This window comes from Crocodylus siamensis, chromosome 3, assembly GCF_052110815.1.
Source record: "Crocodylus siamensis isolate JL-2025a chromosome 3, ASM5211081v1, whole genome shotgun sequence".
NCBI classification, from domain to species: domain Eukaryota; kingdom Metazoa; phylum Chordata; order Crocodylia; family Crocodylidae; genus Crocodylus; species Crocodylus siamensis.
Window position 1 is genome coordinate 148,476,534 of NC_143397.1, and position 18,396 is coordinate 148,494,929.

Sequence of the window (18,396 nt, forward strand, 5' to 3'; positions counted from 1 at the left end):
CTTAGAGGCAACCAACATGAGTTCATCAGTGGCAGGTCCTGTCAGACCAACCTGGTGGCCTTTTACGATGAGATCACCAAATCATTAGATGCAGGGGTAGCAGTGGATATAGTCTTCCTGGACTTCCGGAAGGCTTTCGACACTGTCTCTCACCCCGTTCTCATTAAGAAACTGGGGGACTGTGGTGTCGACACCCACACAGTCAAATGGGTCGCCAACTGGCTGAAGGGCCGCACCCAGAGGGTGGTAGTGGATGGGTCCTTCTCAACCTGGAGGGACGTGGGCAGTAGGGTTCCGCAGGGCTCGGTCCTTGGGCCCTCACTGTTCAACACCTTCATCAGCGATTTGGACGAGGGGGTAAAAAGCACCCTGTTCAAATTTGCTGATGACACTAAGATGTGGGGGGATGTGGGCACACTAGAAGGAAGCAACAGGCTACAATCAGACCTAGACAGGTTACAAGGGTGGGTGGATGAGAATAGGATGGGATTCAACACAGCCAAGTGCAAAGTGATGCACCTGGGGAGGAACAACCAGCACCATACCTACAGGTTAGGGAACTCCCCTCTTGTCAGCACAGAGGCGGAAAAGGATCTTGGAGTCATCATTGACTCCAGGATGAACATGAGCCGGCAGTGTGGGGAGGCAGTCAGGAAGGCCAACCGTACCTTGTCATGCATCCACAGATGCATCTCGAGCAGGTCCAGGGAGGTGATCCTCCCCCTCTATGCGGCACTGGTCAGGCCGCAGTTGGAGTACTGCGTCCAGTTCTGGGCTCCGCACTTCAAGAGGGATGTTGACAGCATGGAGAGGGTCCAGAGGAGGGCCACTCGCATGATCAGGGCACAGCAGGGCAGGCCCTATGAGGAGAGGCTGAACCTGTTCAGCCTCCACAAGAGAAGGCTGAGGGGGGATCTAGTGGCCTGTTACAAACTAGTCATAGGGGATCAGCAGGCACTGGGGGAGTCACTGTTGCCCTGAGCACTGCCAGGAGTGACCAGGAATAACGGTCACAAGCTGGCAGAGGGTAGATTTAGGTTAGATATCAGGAGGCGCTACTTCACAGTCAGGGTGGCTAGGATCTGGAACCAACTTCCAAGAGAAGTGATGCAGGCTCCTACCCTGGGGGTTTTTAAGAGGAGGTTAGATGAACACCTTGCTGGGGTCATTTGACCCCAGTACTCTTTCCTGCCATGGCAGGGGGTCGGACTAGATGATCTACTCGGGTCCCTTCCGACCCTAGAAACTATGAAACTATAAGGCCAATGTGGTACCCATCTTCAAGAAAGGGCAGCAAGTAGATCCCAGGAATTACAGGCCAATCAGCTTGACCTCAGTCCCCGGTAAAATGCTGTGAAAATTATCAAAGAGACTCTTCTGGATAAGCTGACTGATGGCAACATCCTCAGGCACAGCCAGCACAGGTTTGTTGTGGGTAGGTCTTGCTTTACCAATCTCATCTTCTTCTATGACCAGGTGATATATTAATTGGACAAGGGGAAAAGAGATTGACATCATATATCTGGACTTCAAAAAAGCCTTTGATCTGGTGTCCCATGATCTCTTTATGCAAAACTTGGCCAACTGTGGCTTCAGCTACATCACAGCCTGATGGCTGGGGAATTGGCTCCAAGGTTGGACCCAATGAGTAGTAGTTGATGGATGCGAATCATTATGGCACTCCATGACCAGTGGTGTCCCCCAAGGCACTGTCCTTGGACTGGTTCTCTTCAACATCTTTATCAACGATGTGGACATTGGTGTCAAAAGAACACTGGCCAAGTTCACCGATGACACTAAACTTTGGGGCACAGCATCCACACCTGAAGATAGTCTAGTGATCTAGGCTGACTTAGATAAGCTTAGTAAGTGGGCGGATATAAACCTGACGATGTTTAATACCAAAAAATGCAAGGTACTCCACCTCAGGGAAAAAAACCCACAGCACACTTACAGGCTCGGCAGTGCTATGCTCGCTAGCACCATGGCTGAAAGACACTTGGGGGTCATGATTGACCACAAGATGAACATGAGCCACCAATGTGATCTTGCAGCTGGTAACGAAACAAAACTCTGGCCTGCATCTATAGATGCTTCTCAAGTAAATTCCAGGATGTCATCCTCCCACTGTACTCGGCCTTGGTGAGGCCGCAGCTGGAGTACTGCATCCAATTCTGGGCTCCACAATCAAGAAGGATGTTGAGACGCTTGAGAGAGTCCAGAGGAGAACAACACACATGATCAGGGAGCAAGAGAATAAGCCTTATGTTGAGAAGCTGAGAGCCATGGGACTCTTCATCTTGGACAAGCGCAGGCTCAGGGGGGATCTGGTGGCTGCCTATAAGTACATAAGGGTTATGCATCAGGATCTGGGGGAACGCCTGTTCACCAGAGCACCCCAAGGGATAACAAGGACCAATGGTCATAAGCTCCTCCCTAACCATTTTAGGCTGGACATAAGGAAAAACTTCTTTACTGTCTGAGTCCCCAAGGCCTGGAATAGACTCCCTCCAGAAGTGGTGCAGGCACCTACTTTGGACTCCTTCAAGAAATGCTTGGATGCTTACCCTAGCTGACTTCCTGCCCCTGGGGCAGGGAGCTGGACTTGATGATCTTCAAGGTCCCTTCCAGACCTAATGTCTTTGAATCTATGAATCTATTACAACTTTACCCTAATGACCAAGATATACAGTAATTCTTCAGAAATACTTCTATTTTGGTGCTCAAAGAACTCTGCTTCTTGGAGTTATGTGTTGCTTTTATAGAATATATTTCAGCTTTCCTCATTACCATAAATATCTTTGATCTCTAAAATCTGTCACTCACAGAGTATTTAAAATATGAGGTTTATATATTAATCCACCCCTTTAGGATGTGAGATAGCCTATCAGAATCTTGCTGCAGTGAAAATGATCCTTTAACTGAAATTACAGGTCTCCAATAGTCTAAAAATGAAACAGTATTTCCAATGTTGTCTTCTTTTCCTCTTTGCTCTCCCCTCAAAAACTAAAGTCTCTTATCTTTATGCATATACACATTTGTATGCATAAGTAACAGGGTGGTCAATTAATTGTAGTTAGTGTAAGTGATTAATGTGTTAATCTTTCTTGCATTATTTTTTTTTAATCACAGTTAATTGCAAATGTGGTTTTGAAGTCCGTGACTGGGCTCCACTCTGCCACTTACAGGCTGCCCATCATGGCAGCAGTGGCAGCACAAAAGACCACAAGGCAGTGCAGCCAGAGGCTCCGGGCAGCTGCAGTTGCGGGGGGTGTGGATGCACAGACACACAAACAGACACACGTGAGCAGCTGCAGCCTGCATGATGCATGTAGGTGAGCCCCTCTGTGCCCCTAGTTGAGCTCCATGCTGCACCAGCTCATTCAGGGGCAAAGAGTGGCATGGCTCCCTGCCACTGTGCGCACCCTGTTGGAGACATGCGCCCTCCAATGTGTGAGTGGGTCAGAGGCAGCCTGCCCATTGCAGGCTGGGGCTGTGTGCCCTGCTGTTTGTTGTGTCAGGGGATGTGTGACGCAGTCAGTGTGAACCTCCTGGGGCAAAGGCAGCAGGGCACAGATCCCTGGCCCGCAATGGGCAGCCTGCCACTGCCCTGTGCACAAATCAGGGGGGCATATACCCCCCATACCGCTCTCAGGGGTGCATGCAGTGGTGGGGAGCTGTGCCCCCCCCCTTGTCCCTAAATGAGCCTCCTGAGGTTCTGTCCCAGAGTCCCATTCACTTCAGCCCTGCCCCTGCCCCTGCCCCACTCCCTTTCCCGCTGTGGAAGCCTTGATCTACCCTTTCCCCCTCCCTCAACAGACTTACCAGCAAGGCACTACTGTACATGCACCATGCAGGTTGCAGCTGCTAGTGTGTGCCTGTCTGTGTGTCTGTTCATGTCTCCCACCCCTCTCACTGCAGCCACCTGGAGCCTGTGCCTGGGCTGCCTTGCTCTGCACTGCCTCCGCTGTCCCGCTGGGCAGCCCAGGCAGTGGCTCCAAAACCACATGCGCGATTAACTGCAACTAAAAAAAATTAATGCAAGAATCCATCAGTGCGTTAATCACATGTATTAACTTTGATTAATTGACAGCCCTGGTTTTTAGCTGTGTGATTAAAATCGTCACGAATTACGACTAACTTTTTAAATCGCGCATCTTTCGTGATCACATTTTTAAATCATTTGACAGCCCTAATAATTAGATAGCTCAAGAGCCATATTTCTATAATTTGATTATTACACTGAAAATTCTCAACATATGTATATAATTAATGAGGAAAATATTTGGAGATGGGGAATTCTCCTTTGTCCTGGGAAGGGAGGGATATTTGATCCCTTTCTGTCTAGGACAGGTTAGGAAACTTTTGTTTCTTCTTTTTTACTCTAAATTTGGAGAACAGCTTACAATAATGAAGTTCTTTCTTTAGCTTTAGAACAGGTGCCAAAGCAACTGATGTCCCCAAGGGAGATAAGGTGTGGGAGTGAGGAAGATATAGATGAGCTTTGGATCAAAGGTTATCCTGTTCCAGGGTTTAAACTAATCCAGGTTTGACAATTGCATTTTCCCAGGCAGCAGGCAACAGAAACTGACTTTGTGATCACAATCACTCCTTCAATAATGCCAAGAAAAGGCAGGTTCCTGGAATGCAAATCCAGAAGGCACATCTGCAAAAGCAATAATTGTAGTCTTTATTAACCATGGATAATAATGCTAACAGGAACTCTGCTCCTGCCACTGGCTCTTCACATGAGCAGAGGGGACCACCTATGTGGAGTCAGTCACATGTTGAGGGTCAGGATTAGATGGCCAGGAGGTAAAAATGCTTGCACCTGGTATATCCTACAGGTTTGGCTTTTGGTGCAAGTATTGTTATAATTTTTCCTATTAGTATTCATGGTTAAAAAAATTGCTAGTGTAAATGAGGCCAAACTGTGACTTTGTGAAAAAGGGAGATGAGTTAATAACATATAAGGAAGACATCATATTTGGGTTCTATTTGTATGAATTAAATGAATGGTGACAATCTTAAAGGTTCTGCCTCTAAGCCAAGAGCTTGATCTACAAACCAGGTGCAACATACCAGAGCAGGGTGTCAAATTCACCCCCTGGCCCCAGGCCAGATCTGGACACCGGGACTTCTCCTGGGCTGGGTCCATGGGGCCCATAGGTCCAGTAGTGTCTGCTTTGCATTTGGTCATTGAGATACTGGTCCACTGGCGCGGCATTAGTGGTTATCTTTTGCCTCCCTACCATAGATGGCCATGTGCAGTGGGGCCCAAAGCCCCTGAATTATGGCAAGCCATACTTTTAATTTCCTGTAGCCTGGCAGGCCAGACGAGGTGGCTCCACAGGCCAGATCCAGGCAGCAGGCCATAGGTTTAACACCATGCAGTAAAACAAAACAAGCCTCTCCCCTCCTCCCCCTTGCCTCCCCTCTGGGAGGTACAAGCAATCACTGGAAACAGGTAATTCTTGTTTCTCTTCTGTGACTACCAGTAATGCTGCTAGTTATGATGGTGGGTATTATTAACCATTTATCATTTCAGTCAATCAGTTATCATTTCTGTCATTATTTTGTATGTGCGGTAAAGTACTGTCAAGAGGCTGAGGTTGAGACCTGTCTTTGTTAGGCTGTGTTCAGCCACGTAGTAAGGGACAGTCCGGCCCCAGAGAGCTTACAGTCTGACTGGACAAAGCAAAGGCTGAAAGGAGAAAGAAAAATGCTAGGGCTGTGCAAAACACCATCATTTCATTTCAATGTCCATTTCGCCATTTCGAAGGGACAGTGTTTTGTTTCATCATTTCATTTAATTTCAAAGCACTGTCCCATTTAGTTTCATCAAAACTGTTTCGGTGTTTTGACATGCTTCAACGTTTTGCCTATAGGCTACAATGGGGAATCATGAAAATGCCTAAAACTTTGTCATTTCTTGCCTGATTTGAGTGAAAATTGCAGGGATGGTAGCCCCTTCTGAGGGCATGAAGCCTGACAAGTTTCAAGGAGATAGGTACAGGGGTTTCTGGGAATCTGTACCTCAAACTGTAAAAAACAAAACTCATGACACTTGCCACAATGGCAGCTTCCTGTCATCCGGCGTGCAGAACTGGGGTCCTGCACCCCCAGGAGGGATAAGGGGATGTGCTGAATTCCATCTGAGGGTGCGGGCCCTTGAATCTGTGCCAGATGACAGGAGGCTGCTGCTGCTGCATGGCACCGGCACTGCGTGCAGCCCACACCCAGCGCCAGGGAAGACTGCTGCTGGCCACAGGCAGCAGCGGCAGCCTCCTGTCATCTGGCATGCAGATCCAGGGGCCCGCACCCCTAGGAGGGCTGTGGGGCTGTGCCAGACTCTTTCCAGGGGTGTGGGCCTCCGGATCTGCATTGGATGACAGGAGGCTGCTGCTGCTGGTGCTGCCTGGAATTGGTGCTGGGCACAGCCTTTGCCTGGCAAGACTGATGCTGCCACTGGCCCCAGACAGCAGCGGCAGCCTCTTGTCATCTGGCCCCGTGGCAGGGGAGAGTTAGGGCAGTGCTCTGAGCACCTCCTCAGCCCCATGGAGCTCAGGCCAATGGTGGGAGTCAGATCACAGACCTGGCTCTGCCCGCCTCCTGCTGCTGGGCTGAGCTCCGTGGGGTTCTGCAGCCCCATGGAGCTCAGCCTGGCAGTGCAAGGCAGGGAGAGCCAGGGCTGTGCTCTGACCAGCTGCACCAGCCCCATGGAGCTCAGCCTGGTGGCAGGAGGTGGGGAGGGCCAGGGCTGCACTCCACTTTGCCTCGCTGGGCTGAGCTCCATGTGGCTGCGGAGCTGCTTGGGGCACAGCCCTAGCTCTCCCTGCCTCCCGCCACTGGGCTGCTTCAAAACTCAAAATGTTTTGAAACTTTTGAAATGTTTTGAATGCCCTTATTTCATTTCCAGGCTGTTTTGAAGCTTTTTGTTTCACTTCGATTTCACTGTTTCGAGCTCGAAATGTGTCAAAACAACTCTGAAATGAAACACTCGGTGAAATTTCTCACCGCCCTAAAAAAGCACTAGTTCCCCCAAAGACATGCATCTGGGCGAATAGAGGGACAGGAACTGATGTAGCACTAAATGACTACATTGGCTACAAGGGCAGTCTGGGACTCTGAATGGCTTACATGATGCACATACAGATGTGGGTATGAGCCCACACAAAAACTGCTAACCCACTCTGTTGCTGAGTGTGTGGCTACCGAGTTCTTGGCACAGCTAATACAAAAACAGGGACAGGAGCATGGCTTAGAGGTTAAAAACAAGTGTGGGGCACAACATAAGCAGAGCACACCCTCTATGTGAATGACTAGACCGGGGGTTGGCAATCTTTTTGGGCAGAGTGCCAAAACACCCATAACCTCAACTTGTACAATGTTGGCGTGCCAGTGAGCTGCGAGGAGCCCGATCCTTGATGTGGCAATGCAGCCCCAGCCCCTTCCCCACCATCCACCCCAAGGTGCACATGCCAAGCAAAATGCCTTTGCGTGCCACATGCTGACACCTGTGCGGGGGGTTACCTGCCTCTGGATTAAACCTATTTGAGGTGTATCAGAAACATGGGCTTTATGCCCACAAAATGGAGTTAGCCCACCCTGTTACTAGGCATACTATTGGGCATGCCTCAACTGAAGACAACTAAAGAAGAAAGCAGGGATGGGATCTGAAGGTCAAGGGTATAAAACCAGTGCATCGCGGTGGGGGCACCCCCAGAGCACACCAGTCCTGTGAACAACTAGGCCTATTTGTCAACCTTAAGGGGCACAGGTATAGACACACCGAGTAATGCATTAGACTCCTTCAGACAAGGGGACTACAGAAAAGGATGACAAGGGACCTGGTGACTGTCTATAAACTCACTAGGGGGGACCAGAAGGGTTTAGGGGAGACGCTGTTTCCCCTAGCGCCCCTTGGCATGACAAGGAACAATAGACACAAGTTATTAGAGAGTAGATTTAGATTATACATCCTCAAGAACTACTTCACAGTTAAGGCAGCTAGAAGCTGGAACCAACTTCCTAGGGAAGTGGTGCTGGCTCCTACCCTGAGGATCTTTAAGAAGAGGCTTGATGACTACCTGGCTAGACTCATTTGAGTTCAGTCTTTTTCTCCCGCCCGGGCGGGGGGTCGGGCTTGAAGATCTTCAAGGTCCCTTCGACCCGACTTCTATGATTCTATGACAGTAGATTACTAGGGGGCAAATAAGAAAAAAAAAACAGGGGCGGGAGTGCTGATTAAAAGTTCATAACGAGGCTGGGGCGGGGGGTGCACCCAGCTGAGCACACGGGCCCTGTGAATGATTAGGAAAGCAGTTGACCGTGAAGGTCACCCTGGCAAACAGGTTGCAATCTTTTTTTCTCGGGCCAGGACAGAGTCCCTCTTGAGAAGAAAACCCTTCTGAGGAAGCTTTCTTCCCCACCCTCCTGCTGGGGTGTGGGGCTGAGCCTGGGCATGCGGCCATGCGAGGTCAGCCCTCACCTTCCCCATCCCCCTTCCGTCCCTGCGGCCTGAGGCGGAGGCTTCCCCTTCTCGCCGGCAGATGGCCCCGTCGGCCGCCTCTGCAGCTGCTCGAGCGGGAGCGAGGGGGGCGGCTGCAGCTCTCCATGCCCTTAATCCCCCGCCCCGCCAGCTTCTCCCTCCCTCTCCCGCGGCGCCGGAGCGGAGCGCGCCCTGACGGCGATGCAGCCCGCGCCGCCTCCCGTCCCCGGGCCGGCTCCCAGCCGCCCCGCGTGCTCCTAGGTGAGGGGCTCGCGGCGGGGCGGGGCGGGCTGGAGCATCGCGCGGCCCCGTCACTCACTCACTGATTGATTCATTTTTAAAATTATTATTTATTTATTTATTTATTTTTGCGTGTGTCTCCTGCGTGCAGGGGAAGCGCCCAGTGGCCCCGGCCCCGCCGCCGCCGCCGCCGCCGCCGCTGCCGCTGCCGCTGCCGCCGCCGCCGCCGCCGCCCAGGGCCACCATGAGCGAGGACGGCTCGGACGTGCCCAGAGAGTTGCTAGGTAAGAGCGGGGGGAGCGGCGGAGTTGGCAGGGCAGCACCCCCCCTGCCCCCGCCTGTCTGCATTGCATCCCCCCCCACGGGGCCCAGCGGGGAGGGCGGCCCGGCCCCCTGCGGCGGCTGCATGGGGTGCTGGGGAGGTGGGTGGCTCTGCGGGTCTGGGTCTGGGTGTGGGTGGTGTCTGTGTGTGGGTCTCTGTGTGGGGTGTGTGGGTCTGTGTGTGGGTCTGTGTGTGTGGGGGGGTCTGTGTGTGGGTCTGTGTGTGTGTGGGGGGGTCTGTGTGTGGGTCTGTGTGTGTGGGGGGGGTCTGTGTGTGGGTCTGTGTGTGGGGGGGGTCTGTGTGTGGGTGTGGGTCTGTAGGTGTGGGTCTCTGTGTGTGTGTGTTGTGTGGGGGTCTGGGTCATGTCTGGGTGAGTCATGCAATGTGTAGGTCTGTAGGTCTGTGTGTGGGGGTATGGGGTGGTCTGTGCTTGTGCTGTGTGGAGTGCAGTAGGTAGCCCTGCAGAGCAGTCCTGGCCCCACTGCTGCTGCTGCAGGGGTTTGGTGTGTGTGTCTGTGGGGGGGGGGGTCTGTGGGTCTGGGGTCATGTGTTTGTGTGGGTCTGTGTCTGGGTGGATGAGTGTGTGTGTGGGTCTGTGCCTGTGCTGTGTGCACCTGTGCCTGTATGTATCTGTGTGTGTGCCTGTGTCCATGGATCTGTTGGGGGGGGGGAGGGGATTACAGCCTTGGAAGTGCTGCTGAACATAGGAAAGCAGCACAGAGTGCTTCCCTGCCTTAAGCCAGCAGGAAAAGGCAGCAAAAGCAGCATGCCAACCACTGCAGCTGCCTGAAGGGAGGTGCCTATGATGAATGCCGCCCCCCACCCTCCAAAGTGCCCTTCTGGGAAGGGCTCCATGACAGCCAGGCACGTGGTGTGTCCAGGGTGCCGCAGCACTTTGTGGCATGTCACTGCAGTGTGTGGCCTCCAGAAAAGCCAGGGATTAAAGGTCTGGTGAGGAAGGTAAGGGGGGTGGGGAGCATTTCTTCCCTTTTTTTAAAGTCACAAGTGTAAGACTGTTCACAGTGAAAACAAACTCAGGTTCCTTAGTGTGGAGAAGAGAAGACTGAGGGGGGGTTTGAGATCAGTCTTCAAATACCTGAAGGACAGTTACAGAAGGGTTGGAGGTAGGCTTTTCTCTGTGGCCCTAAGGGACAGGACTAGAAGCAATGGTCTCAAACTGCAGCAGAGGAAATTTAGGTGGGAGATCAGGGGGCACTTTCTGACTCTAAGGGTGGTCAAACATTGGAACAGGCTACCTAGAGAAGTGGTGGACTCCCCATCCTTGAAAATTTTCAAGAGCAGATTAGACAGAGACTTGGCAGGATGGTTTTAGTCAGAGTTCATCCTGCCCTGAGCAGGGGGCTAGACTAGATGGCCTTGTGAGGTCCCTTCCAGCCCTGCTTTCATGTGATTGTGTGACTCTTGACTTGCCCACCTTGCTCTGTGCCCTCACATATTGTGATACCTTTTATTGGCCAAACTGTCTAGTTGGGGGATATGTTAGACCGGTTTTCAGGCACAAATAGGTGGACCATGAGGAAATATGGGACATCCAGGACACTACCTGCCCCCTGCAAGTCAGTGGTGATGCTGCACACATATGTAATAGGGGCTGCGTGGTGTGGTGCACTGGGCAGGCGGGCAGTGGTGCCTACATGCTATGCTGTACCACTCTGTGCTGCTCCATCTCCCTGCTGCACTGCACTCTGTGTTTCCCCTGCATTTCTGGGATGCTCATTTTAATTCTTATCAGCTGACCTCCAAAATTGGGAACTGTCTTGGCTAAACTGGGACATATTGTCATGTGCATGAGGTGCCCTTCTTCAGGCCTGGGGAACTGTTGGTCCAATAGAAGATACCACCAAAAAGCTGTTCTTGAATATTTCCTGGACCATCATGGCTACCATACCATTCCAGCCAAACTACTTGCATATTGTAACGTATGTGATGTCACCTGCAGTGCCATGTAATGTATGGAAACCCTGGAAATACCTTGGCATAGTAGCAAGAGTCATGGAAGATGTTTTATTTGATCCTTAACTTTGAATCTTCTTTGCCTCTGAAGCTCTCAAACAGGCTTTTAATTTTATTTCTGTATACATGGTGTTTGTAATTCAGCCCTTTGGGTATAGAAGGTAGCATGTGAATAAAAAAGACATAATGATTTGTACTCCATAAATCAGAATTAAACTCAGTGGCTGCCAAAGTGGTGCTAATGCTATTTGGGAGCTTCGTAATGCATGCATTTATTCATATGATATACTGGTAACTGTAATTTTGAGGTGCCACAATAACTTGTGACAGTCCTAATATTTTGAATCTAGTCCTCTCTTAATTTTGGCAAAACTTTCCTTGGTTTTAATTGGAATGGTGTCTGAGAGAAGATTTCAGCATTTGGTTTAGTATTTTCAGTGTTGTATTAATGACAGGTAGAAGCAGCAACTTTTTAGCCAGAAAGAAATTATACTTGTTACATTGTATAATTGTTTTGAGATTCCTTATTTCAGTTCCTCCACACTGTAGTTTTATTATTGGATTATTTCAGTCTGTGATTCACAATTCAGCATATCTAACATTTGTAGAATGATTTTGATTAAAAGTTTCTGCTATCATATAAAGGTCTTCCCATGTAAATAAAACTAACCCTTTGATTGCCCCAAATGCAAAGTTTTTAGCACTGTTATTAACTAATTACTTGCAAAAATAAGTGATTTTCAGAGCTGAGAGAAAATGAAGGTGTCAGGTTTGGACAAAAAGCAGTTTAACATCAGGTTTTTGGATGCCCTTTTCACTTAAAAGAGCTAGTTATGTTTAAATGTGTGGTGCATCTCTAATGCTAAGAGAACCATAAAGCAAAGCTGAGCACTGTAAAGTATAACTTGCACTGAAGGCTTGTATTAATTTTGGTCAGTTTTCAGAATTATGTCTTAATCCATCCAGCTAATGCATGCATACCAATTCTCCTTCTGGGAGCTAAATTTATCTCACTGGAGCTGGGTATCCTGTTTTGAGGTTAGCTTGTGGTATCAGGGCCATAGTATTTATTGCATCTTAGTAGTATATTAGTTTGTTTACATACTTTTTATGGAGAGAATGTTCTCATAATGAATTCCCGCAAGGAGGCAAAAGGTTATTTTTAGTCATCTGAGTGCTGTGGGACACGACACTCAACAAAACTTAATGGATAAAAACACAGCAGTTAAATTGGGAATTGGGACACTTGAATTTGAATTGCCTTTTTGATGCTTGCTTCCTGTGTGACCCTCAGCAGGGTACTTAAGCTGCAGTTTTCAAAAGGGACTGAGATAATGTCGAAACATCTGGGCCCCCAAAATGAAGGCTTTCAAAATTAGTGAATGCTTGGAAACTAAGCTTCGATTTTTCTTGTGCCTTTGCTACCTGATCTGTAAAATGACTTGAAAAACCCACTTACGAATGACTGAAATGCCAGGAATTTTGTAGGGGTGTAGGTTGTAGCCATGTTGGTCTAAGGACATAGGCAGACAAGGTTCTTTGGGTGAATCTGATATCTTTTATTAGACCAACTTAAGTAGTTGGAAAACAATTATTAAGCAAGCTTTCGGGTTCAAAAACCCTTCATCAGGCTGAGGAAGTTTCAGCAGTTGGTGTGTGCTCTTCCTGGGTAGAATGAAAAGTAAGAAGGAACTTTGTATAATTTTTACATTTCATGTTTTAAAAAAGATAACTGCACTATGGACTGATGCTTTGAATTGATGCAAAGCCACTCTGAGAGCTTTTGTTTAGATTTTCCTGATGGAATTTGAATTTTTCTAGAAAAAATATTTTGATTTTTTGTGGGAACACTTTTCTGTCATTCCAGCAGCTCTATTTGTGACTTAACGTGTTGTTTGTTACCTATTACACTTTGCATTTGCTAAAACTACAGAATGTTAGGCGGTATTAAAGTTTGGATGTGCTCTGAACAGCTGCACTTTATGGGTTAATATGGTCCGTGACTTGCGCAGCTCTGACTTGCTGCTAGATCAGGGGAGGACAATTATTTCAGGTGGAGGGCCATTTACAGAATTTTGGCAAGCCATCAAGGGCCACATGACAGGAAACCTGGGGCAGATGAATATTAATATTCTAAGGTTTTTAGGGGCCCCGCGGGCTGGATAGAGTGGCCTGGTGGGCTGCATCCGGCCGATGGGCCGCATTTTGCTTCGTTTGTGCTAGAGGGCTGGCAAGCGGGGGTGTGGCTAGCAGCCAGGATGCCTGGGCTCTATCCCTGCTATGGGTGGGGGGTGGGAGAAGGCTGTGTTGCAGGGACCCCTAAACCAAGCCCAGCCGGCTCTACCAAACCCTGCTGACCCAATCCCAGCCCCCTGTGTGAGGGGCTGGGCAGCCAGTCTTACCTGGAGAGGGCTGTACTGTTAGCCTGGAGCTGAATGAAAGCCACACAAAAGTTCAGTTAACTGTGGTTATTCGCAGTTAACCAAAATTTTCCCACGTACCCGGCCACATTTCCCCTGAGCCCTGCTGGGGTAAATATGCTTCCTCCCTCTTTTAGTGGCTGTGGCTGCATGCTCTTAGGGGAGGATGGAGTATGGGACCACCACGAAGGAGAGAGGCCAGCTCTGTCTGTCCTCCTGGCATTGGCAGGGCTCCACCTGCCCCTGGACAGTAGAGCTTGGGAGGGTGGGTAGATTGTTCCCAGAGCTGGAATGGGGAGGCTGGGGTAAATGCATCCTGGGATATTGGAGGACCTAGCTTGCTCACTTTATCTTTGTGGGAGTTGACTGATGTTACCACAATATGAGCTGGGTAACATGACCCAGAGGTACTCCTTCCCCAAAGTGGTGTAACTTTAAAACACTTGGTGAGCACTTGGAACAAGTTTACTTGCTTTAATGCATGGATGCCTACATTTTAGCTCAGCCTAAGGGTAACACATAATGAGGCCCTTATTTTGACACTTCTTTACCCTCAAGGAGAGACTTCTGACCTTATTTAGACCAGTATAAGAGGCATGGTGTTAGAACTAACACATTCTAACTAGTGTATGAAAGGTTTACTGTTGAAAAGAAACAATACTTTTAAAATGTGCTAAATTGGCAAAAGCTTTGGGAGAAGATTTTGGGTTGGTTTTCAGTATTGTACTTCTAAATCTTAGTCCAGACAGGAGTAGAATGTAGAAGGGAAAAAAATCATTTGCCTCTAAATCGTACCAGTCATGGTACTTGAGATACAAGCCCTTCAGACATATCCCTCCTCCTCTCTACATCTCTTGGGTAGAACTTATAAAATTTGCCAGATGAACTGCTCTAGATAGCAAATTCCTGTGTTTTATCTCTATTATGTCAGGGTGAGCATCAGTGTAAATTACCAGATGCTGCTGCATGCTTGTGGGGTCCCTTCAGGTCAGGGTCATGACCCCTAGAGAATAGGTTTGTTAGTTTTTAGCTTGATTCTGTACTTGGAGGAGACTGAAAAAGAAAAAAAATGTCAATGAATGTAAGTTTTTATGTTGAAGCAGATACATAATCATTAATACTTGGACTGAAACCATTAATGTGCTTCACAGACAGTGTTCTACAGCTCTCAGATGTTAACATCTGGATTGGGATGAAATGGTATCATAACTCTGTATCCCTTTATATGAGATGTCTCACCTAATAATGCTAATAACAGAGGGCTGAAGCCTGCATTGTTACCTCAAATCCATTGACTCTATCATGCTTTTCAGGTGTAAATGAGAGTAGAATTTTATTCCTAATGTTTGAAAGTGATGAACAAAGGAGCTATTCGATTTTCATAGAGTTAGGAAATATTGAGGTGTGTCTTTAGGAATATTTTTAATGCCTGAATAGAATGGAAACAAATATGTAATAATTTTAGGGTTGTTTGGTTGTTGTTGTTGTTGTTTTTTTGCAGAATAAGGCTGTAGTCTTTATATAGGATAAAAGATTTGTTACTGAACTAGATGACAAATTTCTCATAAAATTAACCATAATTTTATTTTTATTAGGGTCTGATTGGTGTGTGTGTGTGTGTGTGAGTGTGCATGCATGCACGTGCGCAAGAGTGAGCTTTATACAATATAATGAGTATGACTGGGAGGATCAGGGCAGAAGAATGTCTGACAAAATGTGGTTGTGAGGAATCTGCCCTGAAAACATAACTGTAACGTCCTATGCCTCTCTGAAGATATTCTCTCCAATATTTCAGAAAGCATCAAAGATGTTATTGGGAGGAAGATTAAAATATCAGTGAAGAAGAAAGTAAAGCTAGAAACCAAGGGTGACAAAGTGGATAACAGAATATTGGTAAGTGCAGTAACTGTGATAAAAGTAAACAAACATTTAAGAGAAACCATACTGAGAAATGCATTCTCCCCATGGAAAATCTTGTTTTCAGGTACTTTGAACTGTAAAAACCACTTGTTTCCCCCCCTTCTTGCCCAGCTTGTATGGAAACCTGTGTGTGCATCTCTGGTTTATTGTTTAGAACTTCCAAGAAGTTGCTCTCATTGTGGGCTGGCACCAGGGCAAGTTATGGTGTGAATGTACCCCAAAATAAAGGGCTTAAATATACATTTCTGGTGGTCCTTAAATTTCTACTGACACAAGGTGGAAATTCTGAGTACACAAGATATACAAGATTGAACACACAGGAAAGTGTGTGTGTCTCAAGAAATTGTATGCTGGTTTTGTAGATTATTTATCCTCTGATGGTGGTGTCTGGCAATGTAATATTAACTGTCTGGCTTTTAAAAGCAGACTACTATTTGTATTTTTGTGCAGATGTGAACCAGTTTGTAGTGTGAAGGGTGAGGGTGGGCTGTTGTTAAATATAAATGCTCGTTTTATGAGCGTTATAACTTTGTTGTTCCTAAGACAGTAGCGGAGGAAGAAGTAACATTAACTTTTTTCCAGCATACTACTTTTTTCTCAAGACTAATTTCTTTCTCCCTTTTGCTAAGCAGAGAGGTAAAGCTATAAGATGCTAGTGGTACATGTCATCTTGCACAATTGGGTGGACAAAAAAGATGGAAGTGTTTTGCTTGTATATGGAGACAGGCAGAACAGGGTAACAAAATGCAAATGTCTGTCATACTGCTAAAATGTTCTGCAGAATATTTTTAAATTGGATTAATTGTGTCTTTAAAAGTGCCATAGATTTGAAGATTTTGTTGCCAAAATGTTTTTATAGGTTTTATCTACATGTCCAAAAACAGGGTGTTCATGTTCTGGTTGTGTCATTTAATGCAACTTATGTATTTTTTAAATCTAAACTTAGGACTAGGTTACATTCTGTCTTAAAGTATATTGCTTATCCCTGCCAATAGTGCTATTGACGGTAGTCAGATTTTCTCTGAGAATAATTGCGTAAGGATTTTGAAGCCATTCTCTGTATAACATCTGTCTGGAGATCTTTTAAAATATATATAGCTCCAGGGCCTAAAATTTTTGTTCCCCACTGGAAATCGCTTGGGAATGTGAATGTTGATTGATAGCATCTATTTATTTTAAAGCCTTGTTTACGGGGCAAGCTGATAGATTCACTGAAGCAGTAACACTGATTGACTTCTGACTTATGCAGGATCATTCTTGTTATCAATAGCAGACTACATTGTGGAAATACCGTAATACTGCTCAGGATTGATAGGGCATAGTCCTCATGCTGAGCCAGGCTAAGTTTAGTATTTTGAAGATTTTATTTGGTTTTTGTGTTGTTTTAGGGGAAGGAAGAGGGGTTTAATTTATTTATTTATATATTTTCCAGATTTTGTGACCTCATTTATAAATTTATTGGGTTTTTTGTTTGTTTTTAAATATACAAACTTATGCTGGTCCTGTCTCCACAGTATATTTGAATTTACTTTTATAGAATCAAAAAGAACTTTATATAAAGCAGGTCAAGCTTTGAACAGTGAAGGGGGCTTTTGAAGGGCACGCTACTCAGCAGTAAAACTTGTAAAAGTGCTGATTCAGATTATTGTTGTCTCTTTTGAAGTCTAATCTTCTAAGCTTTTAGCCTGGTGATTTTTTTTTTTTTATTTTATGATTTTCAAGGTCTGCCCTCCTTGCAAAGTTCAGAAATGTGTGAACATTTTTTATGCATTCCCATCTGTGTGCATAAATGTGTTTCTCATTCAGCGCATAGATTTGGGCTGCATAGAGAAGGAGGTTGTGTTGTTTAAGTTGTCTGACTCATTTATTACAGGAGTTAGAAGGCATATATAATAAAAGAGGCAGGGGAAGTACAGGAATGCAAAACTGAAAGGAATGTTTCATTGCCAAGGAAGCTGAAATTTTCTCTGCTTCTGTCACCAACCATGTTGTGATACTATGCAAGTCACTAAGACCAAACTTTTCACAGTGATTGCAAAGAGCCTGTTTTACATTTTTTTTGAGGTTTCTTTGGAAGAAGTACTGAACATTCTCAGGTGTGGATGAGGTTAATGGAAGCTGTGGTTTCAACATGTAAAGTCTTATCTAATGAGAAATACAGTGAAAAATGAAACCATTAACATCTCAAATTGTGTACCCAAAGTTTAATGAATGTGCCTCAATTTCCCCTCTGTAAAATAGGAGCAATACTTGCTCTCCTAAGAGGGGTGTTATGAACACAAGGTAGTTTGTGAAAACTACCATAAAAAAGTGATAAACGCCATAAAAAACCCCCCATAAGGAAATCAAAATTTTTACAGTCTGAACAGGATCTGAATAGTGGTTAGTAAATAAGTCACAGGACATGTTGAGCAATGAAGTTGAAACAGAATATTGAATAGTTGTTTGCTCAGTGAGCAGTACCTGTCTCATGCCCTAAATGAGATTGGTCCAGTAGAAGAAATATGTGATCAAGTGTCATGAAGCACAAGCACGAGGTGGCCAAATTAAAATTGCATGCGTGACCTTGATCCTGGCTTTTCCCTAATATTTTGAGAGCCTATCTGTGCAATATAATTTTTTTTTTAGCACAGTCTTTCACTACTTTTAATGCAGATTGTATCAGTGGAAGTGTTTTAAGATGGTGATGTTTAAAATCACATTTCCTAGGTTGTGATCTGTCCAATAGCTGACATGTTTGAAATGTTGCTCGTTTTCACAATCTAGATGAGCCCATAGGCATTCTCTGATGCACTCAGGGTCACAAAGGAAGTTTGCTGTATAGCTAGGAATGAAATCTGGGTCCCTTGACTTCCTAAGCTGGGCTGTAATTACATGACCTTTCAGGCTTCCTTTCCAGTAAAATCTCCCAAAATCAATAACACTTCAAGGAAGTGAAATTATTTAAAAATGACTGAACTTTGTAAGTGGAGAAAGGCACTTGACCTATGGCCTTGATATTCAAAAATTAAGTTGATATTCAAAGTGCA

General features: G+C 46.3%; 1 protein-coding gene across 3 annotated transcripts in view; it reads left to right on the forward strand.

Moving 5' to 3' along the window:
- Nucleotides 1–8,620: 8,620 nt before the first annotated feature.
- CARMIL1 (capping protein regulator and myosin 1 linker 1) overlaps nucleotides 8,621–18,396 on the forward strand; it is a 278,418-nt gene continuing 268,642 nt past the window's right edge. For all 3 annotated transcript variants that reach the window (XM_090039499.1, XM_090039502.1, XM_090039500.1), the window contains exons 1-3: nucleotides 8,621–8,752; nucleotides 8,883–9,015; nucleotides 15,243–15,340. In XM_090039499.1, the coding sequence (XP_089895625.1) occupies nucleotides 8,976–9,015; nucleotides 15,243–15,340 (138 nt within the window). In that variant the 5' untranslated portion in view covers nucleotides 8,621–8,752; nucleotides 8,883–8,975. The remainder of the gene's footprint in view (nucleotides 8,753–8,882; nucleotides 9,016–15,242; nucleotides 15,341–18,396) is intronic.